Source organism: Dipteris shenzhenensis, chromosome 27, assembly GCF_047967505.1.
Source record: "Dipteris shenzhenensis isolate YYH24624 ecotype China chromosome 27, Dip_SZ_1.0, whole genome shotgun sequence".
Lineage (NCBI taxonomy): Eukaryota > Viridiplantae > Streptophyta > Polypodiopsida > Gleicheniales > Dipteridaceae > Dipteris > Dipteris shenzhenensis.
In genome coordinates this window covers 46,158,266-46,171,636 of record NC_141622.1, presented here as the reverse complement: position 1 = coordinate 46,171,636, position 13,371 = coordinate 46,158,266, and the positions used below count along the sequence as shown (strand labels likewise).

Below are 13,371 nucleotides of genomic sequence, written 5' to 3'. Positions count from 1 at the left end.
AGAGAGAGAGAGAGAGAGAGAGAGAGAGAGAGAATAAGAGGGGGGGTGGGGATCGTCTCTCAATAACATTATGTTGAATGAGTGGGCATTCGCGACAACTTAATCGAGTCAACGTCTTTTAAAATAACACATTGCATGTAACCAGTCACACCATACACTCTACATAGCAAAGACGCAATGACAAGTTCCTAGTATATAATCTCAGATAACTGGAGACAAATGGAAAGAGAAAGAAAGAGAAGCTTCATAGCTTAGTCTTACACTTGGAGAGTGGATAGCACCTACTCAACTCAGAAGTGAGCACATGGATTGCAACTACGATGTTGGCACATGGCTCTAACATGTATGTAAGACAATTGTAGTTTCCTAAACATTATAAAAAATCTCTAAATAGAATGAATGAATCCTAAAATCCACATCAAAAGGAGGCGGCCTCCAAAACCATGCACACCTCCCAACCCACATCGCACTATCCACATGGCAAGTTATATAGCCTTGCCTATATAGAAGCTAAAAGTGCTTCTTAGATGACAACTTGCTTGCTTCCCACGTGGCAACCCATCCACAAGATTTACCCATGTTGCATTCATCTCTTGGCCACATGGCATTTCTCTCAATCCCCCATTTGTTGTAGACATCTTGCCCCAATGTCCACCTCATTTGGGGCCTTAAAAGTGGGGCCTTAAAAGTGGAGTAGTGACCCTTTCAATCCAATGATCGATCCTTCCACCTGGGACTTGATCTTCGTTGAGCCAATTTCACATGAGCTTAACTTACATGGTGCCAACCCCCTTTCTAGAAAATGATTCCCGTTGTTCATCCACCCTATAAAGCCTTGTACGTATATTGCCAATATTTCCATGATTGCCATCTTGCATGCTAGGTGTTTCAAATTCTTTATTTAAATCAAGAAGAGTCTTTATTTCAATCATCTACAGCATGTTTCTAATATTGTTATTGGGATTAGGAGGAGTACATCCCAATTTTGTTTCACCTAGATTTGTTCCTAGTTGTAATACAAATATTGACGTATTTTTTATCCCAAAAATATTGCTAATTGTTCCTTTTCTGTGCTTGATCGCATGTTTCTTTTTCTCTTTGACACAAGTTTACCCTTCGTTTTCTTAAAAGCATATTTCAATGGCAAACTACAATCTTTGTATAATCTGATTTTAGTGATGCTTTTTTTTTAATGTATACTTAAGGATTGATCCCTTTGTACCCATTTTTCCATTCATTTGTCTACAGTCGTTTAACTCAAGTTTTCTCCATGCACCATACAAGGCCTATTAACTCAAGTTTTCTCCATGCACCATACAAGACCTACTTATAGTAACAGTGCACTTATTACCTTTTTCGGAGCCATGCCACGGTGAATCCCACCATGATGAATTATGTTTCTCCATGCACCATACAAGACCTACTTATAGTAACAGTGCACTTATTACCTTTTTCTGAGCCATGCCACGGTGAATCCCACCATGATGAATTATGTTTCCTTGGTTTTAATATGGATGCGCCTTTATTTTGTTGGGTTGACCCTCTAAAGCCACTCCAAAGAGGGGGCCAATTAAAGTATGTACTGCTGGATAGGAGTGCCCTATTTATTACACTAACGAGATTAGACACTGAGTTTCTCTAAATGCACACAGGTTGCACATTGAACCTTCTTGACATTAAATAAACCATGGCAACCTTTGCTTACCATAGCCTTTAACACAGCTGCATCTTTGGACTTGTCTTCTCCTTATATGTCTCAAACTGAATAATGGAAATTCTTCCCGTAGGTCTCTGCCTGTCTGAAGCTTTCCAATCACAAAAAAGCTTCGGTAATTCATTGTTCTGTATACTGGACTTAATACACAAGGCTTGCTTCTGTTTTCCCCAAACATTAAATACTCCAAAATCTCATCTTCAACATCATTTGCTGAAATGTCAATTCCATCAACTTTTAATATTTACCAAACTACTGTGCCAAACATAGAAGTACTTAATTCCATACAAGTTACCTTGCCTAATGGAAGCTCAATGATACATGTAAATAACAACCAGAGTCTATGAAGGATTTTTGTGATTTCAAAGAACAGAATTCATTCACCTGAACGCTTGTCAATGATAAGCAGGAGAATAACAGTAGCAAGAATTATACAAGATTTCACACTTCCTTCAAGTGAATTGTGATCTTTCTTTAGACAAACGTGTGTGTCTAGAAGAGAAAATAGTGAGTTTGCAGTTGCCACAAACTTCTCTTTCAGAGATTTGAATACCTGCCTGCCATTGTTGTACCACACTGTAGAGGGATCAAAATTATTGGCAGCAGTACTACAACCGGCACCAATCTTTGATTCCATCACCTTGGGCATGAAATCATTTATTGGGAAGTCTGCATAGAGTGCCATAGACACACATTGTGCTTAGCTGAATTGCAACCTGCAGGGAAAAGCTCATACAACATTTATATCACGTGATGAGCTCAAGTCCAAAGCTAACCTCCATAGTGATGAATATGGTTCATGAGGTCCTGCAAGCTTTTATTGTTCATCACTGCATCCCAGACAGCAGGATCTGAAACGATTGAGATTATGGCCTCCTGTCATGCGAACACAATGAAACATATGACAAAATGTGTAAACCTCTTGATACCTCAACAGACAGTGGCAAGTCTAAAATGTTAAAACAATTATCTTTATTGCCAGAAGGAAACGGTACAAATCACCTTGGCCTCAGAAACATTCTGCAGTAGCTTGAATGCATTATAAATGTCAGAGCTTTGCTGTTCAGAGAAAACAAGCTGTGGCTCAATCCAATCAGAAATAGGCTGTTCCTCAGCAGTAAGTGGTGTGCCATAATCTTTTGCAATCACCGTGACCAAATAGCTTCCCTGTATTGGAGATGATGCAGTTGACGAAAGAGTCTCTGCTTGGGGCATTCCTGAATCCAAAAGGCCTCTGCAGGGCATGGCATTCTTATCAACGAGGTACCTTTCCTTCATATCAAGTAATAATATTTTTTATTTTTCTTTATAACTGAAAATTAGTCACTTGGGTAGCACAAAACCAGAAAAGATATTGCACCTTTCAAGATAGTCCTCCATTACCTAGTGCTGTGATGAGCAACAACATAATGGACTTATCAAAGATCGGCAATACAGATCCTAGAATACAGGGGGCAAAGAAAGTAACTCAGCTTCAAAAGTATCAGTTTTGTCAACAACACATACCACTGAGTAAGGACGTTAAACTTCAGCTTTTACAACCTTAGATCTTTCAAAAGCAGACTCTTGTCCATGTCTTCACGCTTTTAGACATCTATATTGCATCATGTTCTCCTAGAAAAGACTATGTCTATCTCCACATCCATCAATGTGGAAATATCTCCAAAACTGGTACAATAGACACATACCCCCAATGTATGCCTGCCTACCCAGCCCTCCATGCTGGGATGATTGAGCTGCCATTTATCAGTTCCAGATCTGCCGCTTCTTTTTCTGCAGATACAACCTCATCATTCCAATAGCCTGACGCCCCCTTCTCCTCCTTATATGGGGGTTCAAAGTTGGGGAGTTGACCTCTACATTCCAACACCCCCTCTCAACAAGCCACTGTGGGCCAATATCGATCGACGAGATGTTCCATGAGCTCCCATGCAGAAGCTCTCAGGAACAGGTCGGACATGTCGTCAACATCAGGTCCAAGATCCCCCACCTCTTGTACCTCCAGGCCCTCCACATCGTACAAGAGATACGGGAACCAACCTACATTGGTACAATCACAACACCACCTGCCAAAGGCACTGCCCATCCAAATTATGAACATGCCATAGTCTTTGGGATACCTAGGCACCAATGGGTCCATCCAATCATCACCCTCAGCAACTTGTGACGAACCAGATCTGCAAGGTACCATGCATCCCAGGTTTGTTTCAACCGATTCCACCTCCAGCCGCATCTGCAACTTTCAATCCTCGAAACATGTACAGTGAGATCCCTGTGGTTGCTTCATGTAGATCCTCACCGATAACTTCCAAGCCTCATAAGCAGTCTAGTTGAATGTGCGGAAGCACTGAATCTGCAGTTGTCCCCATGATCATCGATAGTGCCTCAGCATCCTTACGCACTTAATACTTTACCTGCACTGAATTCATGACCTTGCCCGACACATATAATAGATCCTGGCTCTTGGGCTCAACACCATCTGTAATCAGCACAAGGGCCTCCACCTTCAGTTGTAGAAACAGATCCATGGAGTGTCCCATCCAACATCCTTTTTATTTCAAAGTTAGGGATAAGCATATGAGATGCCATGGATACCTTGGAGATTCAGTCCACCAAAATTCTTTGAGCTCATTATTGCAAACCTCCATTTGATTACAGACACCTGACTGAATTAAGTCACCCTATTTTCTCAGCACAAGGGCCTCCACCTTCAGTTGTAGAAACAGACTTATGGAGTAGACTAACTAGCACATCCCTGATTTATAGGCTAGCTCTGATAGCATGTTGGAAGCACAACCATAGTATCCCACTAGCTCTAATACCATGTGGGAGATCTCAACACGTCTCTCGTCGAACACCACATAAGAACAACAATGACCTTGCAACCTTGACAAAAAATCACTTGATTATTGATGTATTGCCAAGATACTTATCTCACTTCAAACAAAGAAACACTTTTGAGATCTGGAAGGAATACACATAGTAGTATAGCCCATCTATAGATATGTAGAATGAAGTACAAAACGGTCCCAATACTATACCTCCTGCTAAAAGCTATGGTATTGTCTTCTTATGGACACAGTGTGTTGCACTCCTATGGACACTGTATGCTGCACCTACTGCTGTAGAACTCTTCCCTACTGCTGTGTGCGGATGTAAGAGCTCATATGCTCTCTGTCTATGCACCTTCAGTTTCTGTCCAACAGGCTGTTCATATGCATACTAAATTGCAATGGACTTCTGTAATGTCAACTATACCAAGGCTAACGATATAGGGGGGAAAAGATGAGGGCTCAACAGTGTATGACACTTGGTGGACGTAAAGCTGAAGAGGTCATTTGACGATCACTAATCATCAATATTCAATGGTGTAAAAATGCTTGACCAGAGGGCACGCATCATTATTGAGAGTAGAGAGACAGACCATTTTCAAGCACAGTTTCAGCACATGAGGATGAAATCACTTCTCTTTGATTCTCTCATTTGACCAGCAGCCTTATATGCAGGACCTTATTGGACAATAGACCTCAGAGAGGATGAGTGCCTGATTTTGAGAGACAAAAGGTCATGACACTATCTTGTATGATTCCGGGGAAGAGATGTACTCCACACAACATGCCCACAACATCATTCTATCAAAGTTTACTGTCGATGCCCCTTTACTAGCCTGCTGCAAGAGCCCCCCCCCAACACTTGTAAATTTCTCCACACAGATGCCGCATTTCAGGTCATTACCTATCTGGAACGGGTCAGGTGCTTCGGCTGGACAGATGCAAGCCATCAAAGACTACCATGGAGGGCTCTCTCATCGTCTGTGCAGCTTGCTGCAGAGGGATATGAGCAATGCTTGTATGCACAAGTCTCCAGATGGTTCCAACTGCAGGACATGTCTATTGACCATTTACCCTCATATCAGTACTCACTAGACGCCCCTTTCCTGCATCTGATACAGCACAAGACTCATCAAATCATCTGAGATGATATATGGCAGGTAGGTATACATCCATAGGACACATGCGCAGCCACTCTGGGACCAAGATGGCCTTCTGTAGAGAGCATTTTCTCCACTTAGCGAGGACTGCTTCATCATATCTACAGGGCCATCTCTCCCATGCAGTACAAATCACCATGGGCAGCTCACAACCTCATCTCATAGATTCCAGATCAAGGCATATCCCAAGATTTGCAGCCACACCACACCGTAGAGACCTGAGGGTCTGCACTCTTTGTGATACACACGAGGTGGACACCGAGGAGATTACGATCTCCTAGGTATTATAAGAACCAAAGGAGATACCACGGTCTTCTGTCCCATGAATACACGGATATGAGTAGAGCCATCTACTACTCACACCAGAGATGTGCCGCATGTTTCTTATAGAGGTCACCAACTTCGGTCTAAAGTCAAGAGACCTGCCATGGGACACTGCTCCAAACAATAGGAGATCACAAACTTTTTCTTCACAGGAGAAGTGGATGAGAGCATCAAGATCAAGACCTTGATTTTCAAGCACGCCAGATCGGCAAGAGACAGGACACAAGCCCAACAAGCACCCACTCCATCTGAGGCCAACATCATCTCAATGTTAGGTTGCCTCACGGCCACCCACAAGTACATCCTACACAGAGGAACAGAGGACGTCAACAACAGATGTTTCACAGACGACGACTTCACTCAGTCTAAGGGGATTCAAATAGCACAAGACAAGAGACTTGAAAATTTGGCATCTATGATGTGAGGCAACAAGAATGAAATAGATTGGTTACAAAGACAGGATGTGCAAGGAAGTATGGCCCAAGTAAACTATGATATGAAGCATACGGAGGATGCTTGTGATGAGCAAGTGGAGATGGGATGGAGAGAAGGACACGTTACCAAATGCCCTTTCACCAGCTGCATCGTTAACGCCCCAAGTGGATGTTCCTCCTACCAGCATCACATGCCCAAAGAGCCTATTGATCAGGGTCAAAAAAAACTACTTTTCCCTGGCCGGTTTTTCTCTCAAAATTTTACATATCATTCGGCTTTTAAACTATATTTGAATCGTTAATTACAAGGCTATCAAAAATCTTAACGGGTTTTTGAAAATCCTGGCCGTGAAAAATACACTAAAGGACAGTTCTGTTCTGACACTTCTAGTGATCACCGTATATATGGCCACTAGCACCATATGGTGTGACACTTCTAGTGATCACCGCATATATGGTCACTAGCACCATATGGTGAGGCACAGAGGGGAGGGCCCCTAGATGAAGTGGGATTTATAGCTGTTAAGATTAATAGACCATTGCCGGTTACATTTACTTAAGTTGACTCTAGCAATATTTGACTCCACTTTCAATGGATGATGTTAGCAGGCTTCGTAAGGATAGGTATGGATAGATCCAAAAATGCTTCAAGGCGAAGATAAAAACTGCCCTGCAAACCTCCGAAGTACCTCTCATCGATCATTACTTACAATGGGGAGGGTGCGGAGGCGTTGGGCAGGCTGTCTGCTTCCTCCGACGTTACATAAGCGACGTGGTCGGCATGTGGAGTCACCCTCATTCTATTTGGAGCAAAATAACGATGGGGCGCAGAAACCGACGGTTCTTCTACAAATTCCCAGTCAGCCACATCCGGATCACGTATCCTGTCTTGATGGTAAAAGGAGAGGGCATCTGTGGCAGGAACCATTGCTACCGTCAGCCAATTCAAGCTACAAAACTCCCAACCTACTCTTGGCTTTCGAGAACTTGTTCAACCCAGTCCTCATCAATGGCGATGCTTCCCCAGAAGAATCTGGGTTGCTGGGCAGGGGGAACTCCTCTTGTTAAAGAGAACTCAAATATCCAAATGGCTAGCATTTCACCAAGCTCAACTTGACTCTTCTGTGGTAACACTAACTCCAAGTGCGCAGCCGCGCACCACACTCGGTAGGACGTTTGTCCGACTGCCATCCTGAAAGATGAGCGGCTGCCCTCGTTCAAATCCTAATGGATTACTCCTTGCCTCTCAGTGTGTTCGAATCCTAATGGCTCCGTTGCAATGTAGGCCACGAGCACATGTGCCCCTCATGGTTGGGTGTGGGGAAACCTCGTTCGAATCCTAATGGTTGACTCCTTGTCCCTCGCAATTTAGGCCACGGGAAGATGTGCCCCTCATGGTTGCGTGTGACACTAATGCGAAGACCTCATGTCTACCTGCTTTAGTAGACAAATTGCTTGTTGGACAAATTGCCTCCACAAGAGGCAATGCTTTAGTAGAGAAATGCTCTGAAAGTACGTCCATCAAAGATTTGGAGGTTCTTGGCAAAAAGGCACTAGGAACGATACGATTGTGTTTGGGAGCATTAGTGGCTTTTGACGTTCTTGAACAAAAGACAACAAACGACTTGATGAGCACACTGGATACATTATACAAAAACCCATTAGCTTCTAATGAGGTATTTCTTATGAAGCATCTATTCAATTTGAAGATGTCAGAAGGTGGGTCGATAGCTGATCATTTGAATCAGTTCAATATGAATACAAGCCAAGGTTTGTAGGAGTTAAATTTTATGAGGAGGTTCGAGCTCTCTTGATTTTGTGCTCATTGCTAGAAGGTAATGCTTTGACTCTTGAGAACAGGGGAAGATAAAGAAAGAGAGGAAAGAGCCTAGGACATCATAACAAGTCAAGTTCAAAAGCAAATCCAAATCCAATGGGAAGTTCCTGGAGTGCTGGCATTATGTGAAGAAAGGACACCTGAAAAAAGACTGTTGGTCACAAAAGAAAAAGAAAGGAGATGGATAACAAGAGAATATGCAGGAAGCAAATGTAGCAAGTAGTGTGTTGCAAAATGCCTTAATTCTTTCATTGGATACTATCATTGATGCATGGGCTCATTTCATGCTACACCTCATAGGAAATATTTTCAAGACTATGTTTAAGGTGATTTGGAGTTCTTCATTTTGGTGATGATGAAGCGTTAAAGATTGTTGGAAAGGGCAAGGTGTTGATAAAGTTGCAGAATGGAACCAATGGTTGCTAAGGGAGGTAAGGCATGTTCCTGATTTTTAAAAAAACTTAATTTCAAAAGGACAATTGGATGATGAAGGCTGCACAACCACATTTGCAAGAAATTTGTGGAAGGTCAAAAAAGGGTTAATGGTAATAGGAAAGGACCCAACATAGGTACATTGTATTTATGTATCGGTAATGATTACTTCTCTATCACTTTAGCTTCTATAGGAGCAGATACATCTCTGTGTCATCATAGGTTTGGACACATGAGTGAGAAGGGGATGCAGATTCTTCGCTCAAGAAAGTTGTTGCCAGGTTTGAAGCAGGTTGATTTGGATTTTTGTGAGAACAATGTTTATGGAAAACAGAAGAGAGGAAGATTTCTCAAAGTTGGGAAAGAAAAGAAGAGACAAAAGCTAGAGCTTGTGCATACAAATGTATGGGGTTCTGCTCTCTTGGTGGTTCTCATTATTATGTTACTTTTATTGATGATGCAACTAGAAAAACTTGGGTTTATTGCATTCAAATAAAATATGTTGTCTTTGAAACTTTTAAGAAATGGAAAGCTTTGGTTGAGAATGAGGCAGGAAAGAAGTTGAAGGCTCTTCGATCTAATAATGGAGGTGAATCTTGCATCAAAGAGTTTAATAGTTACTATTCATACAATGGAATTTGTAGAGACAAGACAACTCCAAGAACGCCACAAGACAATCATGTGTTAGAGAGGATGAGCACAACAATCATGGAGCATGCAAGGAGCATGAGACTACATGCACGACTAACCTTACAGCTTTGGGTTGAAGGAGTGAATACAGTCATTTACTTGATAAATAGATCACCTTCAAGTTCCTTAGATGGTCATAGAAAAGGCATGAAAAGGTAAAAAGGTTAACTATTCTTTTCTAAAGGTTTTGGGTTGTGAAGCATTTTTCCATGTTGATAAGGAATTGAGAACAAAGCTTGAGGCACAATCCAAGAAGTGCATCTTCATTGGATATGGAGGTAGTGAGTTTGGTTACTATCTATGGGATTATGAAAGTAAAATAATCATTAGGAGCAGAGATGTATTCAATGAGATTATTATATATAAAGATTACTTGGAGAAAAGGAAGAAAGAAAATGCAGACACAGAATACATAACCCTTGATGAAATCATAGGAGATGAAATTCCAAACTTTGCAAAAAATGAGAATGTGCAGTAGTAGCAACAACAATTCCTCCAGGTGCACTTATGTTGGCTCTTTCCCATGGCTTCCGCAAGAAGAGCATGGTATTCTTAGTATGTAGGGTTTCGAGGCTTTTTGTCACCTATAGATATATTGGTGTCATCATTTGTAGTATAAGTGTAGCTTAGGACCTCAGGTCGTATTCTGGTGAGAGACATAGTCTTAAGTGTGGTAAGCAAACATAGTGCATGCATGTGTGAAAGGAACGTGCATCATCATGATTGGGGTAATGAAGGATTTTGCCTTCATTGAAGGAGGTTCCAAGGTTTAGAAGAAGATTCCAAGGTTTAGAAGAGGCTCCACGGTTCAGAAGCAGTTTAAGGGTTAGAAGGAGGATCCAAGGTTCAGCATAGAGTACATGGCAGAGAAATTGTCTCCCTCGTAGATCATGGAGGTCAAGGGTTGAGGGACTAAGGGTTTAGGTGGAGAATAGGAGTGGGAAAGAGAAGGTGTAAGAGCATGGGGGGGAAGGAGAGAGAGGAGAAAGGAGGAGGAGAGGGAGGAGGAGGGAGGAGGAGGGAGGAGGAGAGGAGGAGTTGGGAAGAGGAGAGGGGAGGAGAAGTTACAAGGTTAGGACATGCTTTTGGACATGGAGTGCAAGTAAGCATGGACACATGGAGACAATTTCTTGGAATACCAAAGTAGAACTCAACACAATGCCCCAAAGAGTGTGGGCTTCATTTCATTATGGGGTATTTATATAAGTTGGAGAGCTTCTCTCTCTACATGTAGGAATTGTAAGGCATTCTCTCTCTACATGTAGAACTTGCATCTACGATGCGCATATAGAAGTTGCATGTTGCATGTAGAACATGCATGTAGGACTTGCATGTTGCATGTAGAACATGCATTTAGGATTTGCATGTACAAATTGCATGTAGGAATCGTATGTAGAACTTGCATGTAGAACATCTAGGAATCATATGTAGGAGTTGCATGTTGAAGATGCATGTTAAGGATTCCTATGGGAAATTATTCCGAGCCTTATGCAAGCACAAGTGGAGTTTTGCCACTACTCTCTAGCTACTCTACACACACATTCTATGCTACCTAAGTCCATGTTGGCACAAAGACAACAACTTAGAAGGTCTACAAGGGTAAGTAGACCGCTTGAGTGATTTTCTCCTTCTTTTAATTATGTTTTGTTGACTGATTCTAGTGAACCAAAAATGTATGAAGAAGCAATGCAAGTAGAATCCAAAAGGGGTGGGTGCGAGGCATGGAAGAGGAAATGGACTCTTTGCTACAACAAATCCAAACTTGGAATTGGTTCACTTTCCTATGGGACAAACAGCATTGCGAAATAAATCAATTTATAGGGTGAAGGAAGAAGATGGAGGAAAAAGGAGATACAAGGCAAGGCTTGTTGTTGTAAAGGGGTTTGCACGAAAGAAAGTTAATAGACATTGATGAAATATTCTCTCCTTTTGTTAAAATGACTTCAATCAAAGCTATTTTGAGTCTTGTGGCTATAGAAGACTTGCATCTTAAACAATTAGATGTGAAGACAGCTTTTCTTCATGGGGATCTAGAGGAAGAGATTTACATGCAATAGCCATAAGGATATGAGGTCAAAGGAAAGGAGGAATTGGTATGCATGTTGAAGAAAAGCCTGTATGGTTTAAAGCAAGCTCCAAGGAAGTGGTATTTGAAGTTTGATAGGTTTATGGCAAAAAAAGGCTTTAGTAGATGTCACTCAGGTCACTGTGTTCATTCTCAAAAACTAGACAATGGCAGATACATGATCTTGTTATTGTATGTTGATGAGATGCTTATCTCGCAAGCTCTAACATGTAGGATATAAATGTGCTCAAGAGGAAGTTGGAAAATACTTTTGCGATGAAGCATTTGGGTGTTGCAAAGCAAATCCTTGGCATGAGAATAACAAGAGATAGGAAAAACCACAAGTTGACATTGTCTCAGAGTGAGTACATTGAAAAGATGTTGAAAAGGTTTGAAATGCAAAATGCAAAACTTGTTTCTACACCCTTGGCTAATCATTTCAGATTATGCAAGGATATGTGTCTTGTGGGGGTTAAAGGCCACTGTACCTTAACCGCAGTTATGTACAATACTCAAACACACATATATATGGATGAAATAGAAGATTAGGGTGTTCTGCACCCACCAAAACTTGTGTCTCTCAAGCTTCCTCTCACCCTCCTCACAACTGGTATCAGAGCTTGGCAGTAGAGCCTGGTGGTAGCATGAGCAGCTCGGTGCAGCCTCTAGCTCAGAGAGAGAGTGGTGCATCCCAAAGATCCTTGTTCAGTAGGAGGAGCTCCAGATTTTGGAGCTGCTATAGCAGTTGGAGAGAAAGGGGCAAAATCCTCTTGGGCATTTGTTTTACTGGGTTGCAAAGTTGAAGGCGTAGGATATAAGCAAATCTTCTCAGAGACACATATGTAGTGGCACAAATATCTGGAGTTAGAGATAGAATTTTGACTTGAAGTCTTTAAGGAAGTTGTATATCATATTAAGAGCTACATTTTCACTTTTAACATCTCTATCATCTGAGTTTTCAGTGAAAAGTTACAGCTCCTACAAAAAGTGACGAAATTCATTTTCTGCGAGGATTTTGTGTGTTGGATCTCCATATCCAGGCCAACATTTGCAGTTTTGACAATCCCAATGGATCCAGAGTGGTCTAAAACTTGTAGTTGAGAAGCTACTTCCGATTCTATGAACTTTTGAAGCTACGGTGAATCTCTGTCTACTCCGACGTCTTCATTTTGCCATTTTCTGTGTGAGTGGGATCTCAACATCCGGGCCTCCATTTGTAGCGATGTCTATCCTGTTGGATCCGGGACTACCTAAAACATATGCTTACAAAGCTACTTGCCATTCCATGAAGAATTGAGGGAGTTGTGATTCTCTGTGTTTTTCCGTCGTCTCTTTGAAGGAAATTTCTCAAAGTTTCCAAGACCTTCTCATTGATTGCCATGTGGCATTTTGGCTAAGATTAAGTTTCCTAAGGTTCATTTTTGCAAGTAAATGCAAGGGTTGACTGGCTCTTACTCCATCCTTGGATGAGATTTTGAGGTTGTGGTAGAAGAGAGATATTGGCAGATTCTCTTGCTGAGTTCAATTATGCAGTGACGCCCATGTTTTGAGACATCCCAGGTTCTACTTTCACTAGTGGTCATTGTCGTAAGGCCATGATTTCTTAGATATACTTTATGTAGATCACTCTGGTTGTAGTCTGAGCCATGTGCACTCATTTGTGGTTTGTATTGGGTTGCAGTGGATGCTTTACAGGCCATTTGGATGCATTGTGATCCTTGTTGGATGCGCTGATAGGCCCAAATTGCCTTGTGGGATGCTTTATTGATGGACGCTTAGCACACAGATACTATTTTATGCTGAGGGATAGCTTTGACATATTGTAGTGGATGCAAGGTTGTGCTATGATCTTTTGGATGAGACATTATTGATGCTTATGCCTAT

General features: G+C 41.7%; 1 protein-coding gene across 1 annotated transcript; it reads right to left on the bottom strand.

Moving 5' to 3' along the window:
* Positions 1 to 2,054: 2,054 nt before the first annotated feature.
* LOC147884388 (uncharacterized) lies at positions 2,055 to 7,558 on the bottom strand. The gene is made up of 4 exons (XM_087398069.1): positions 7,174 to 7,558; positions 2,717 to 2,948; positions 2,491 to 2,590; positions 2,055 to 2,383 (listed from the first exon to the last, which is right to left on the bottom strand). Exons 1-4 carry the CDS (start codon positions 7,389 to 7,391, stop codon positions 2,091 to 2,093), a joined length of 843 nt encoding a protein of 280 aa, XP_087254195.1. The 5' UTR covers positions 7,392 to 7,558; the 3' UTR covers positions 2,055 to 2,090.
* Between the last annotated feature and the right edge of the window lie 5,813 nt (positions 7,559 to 13,371).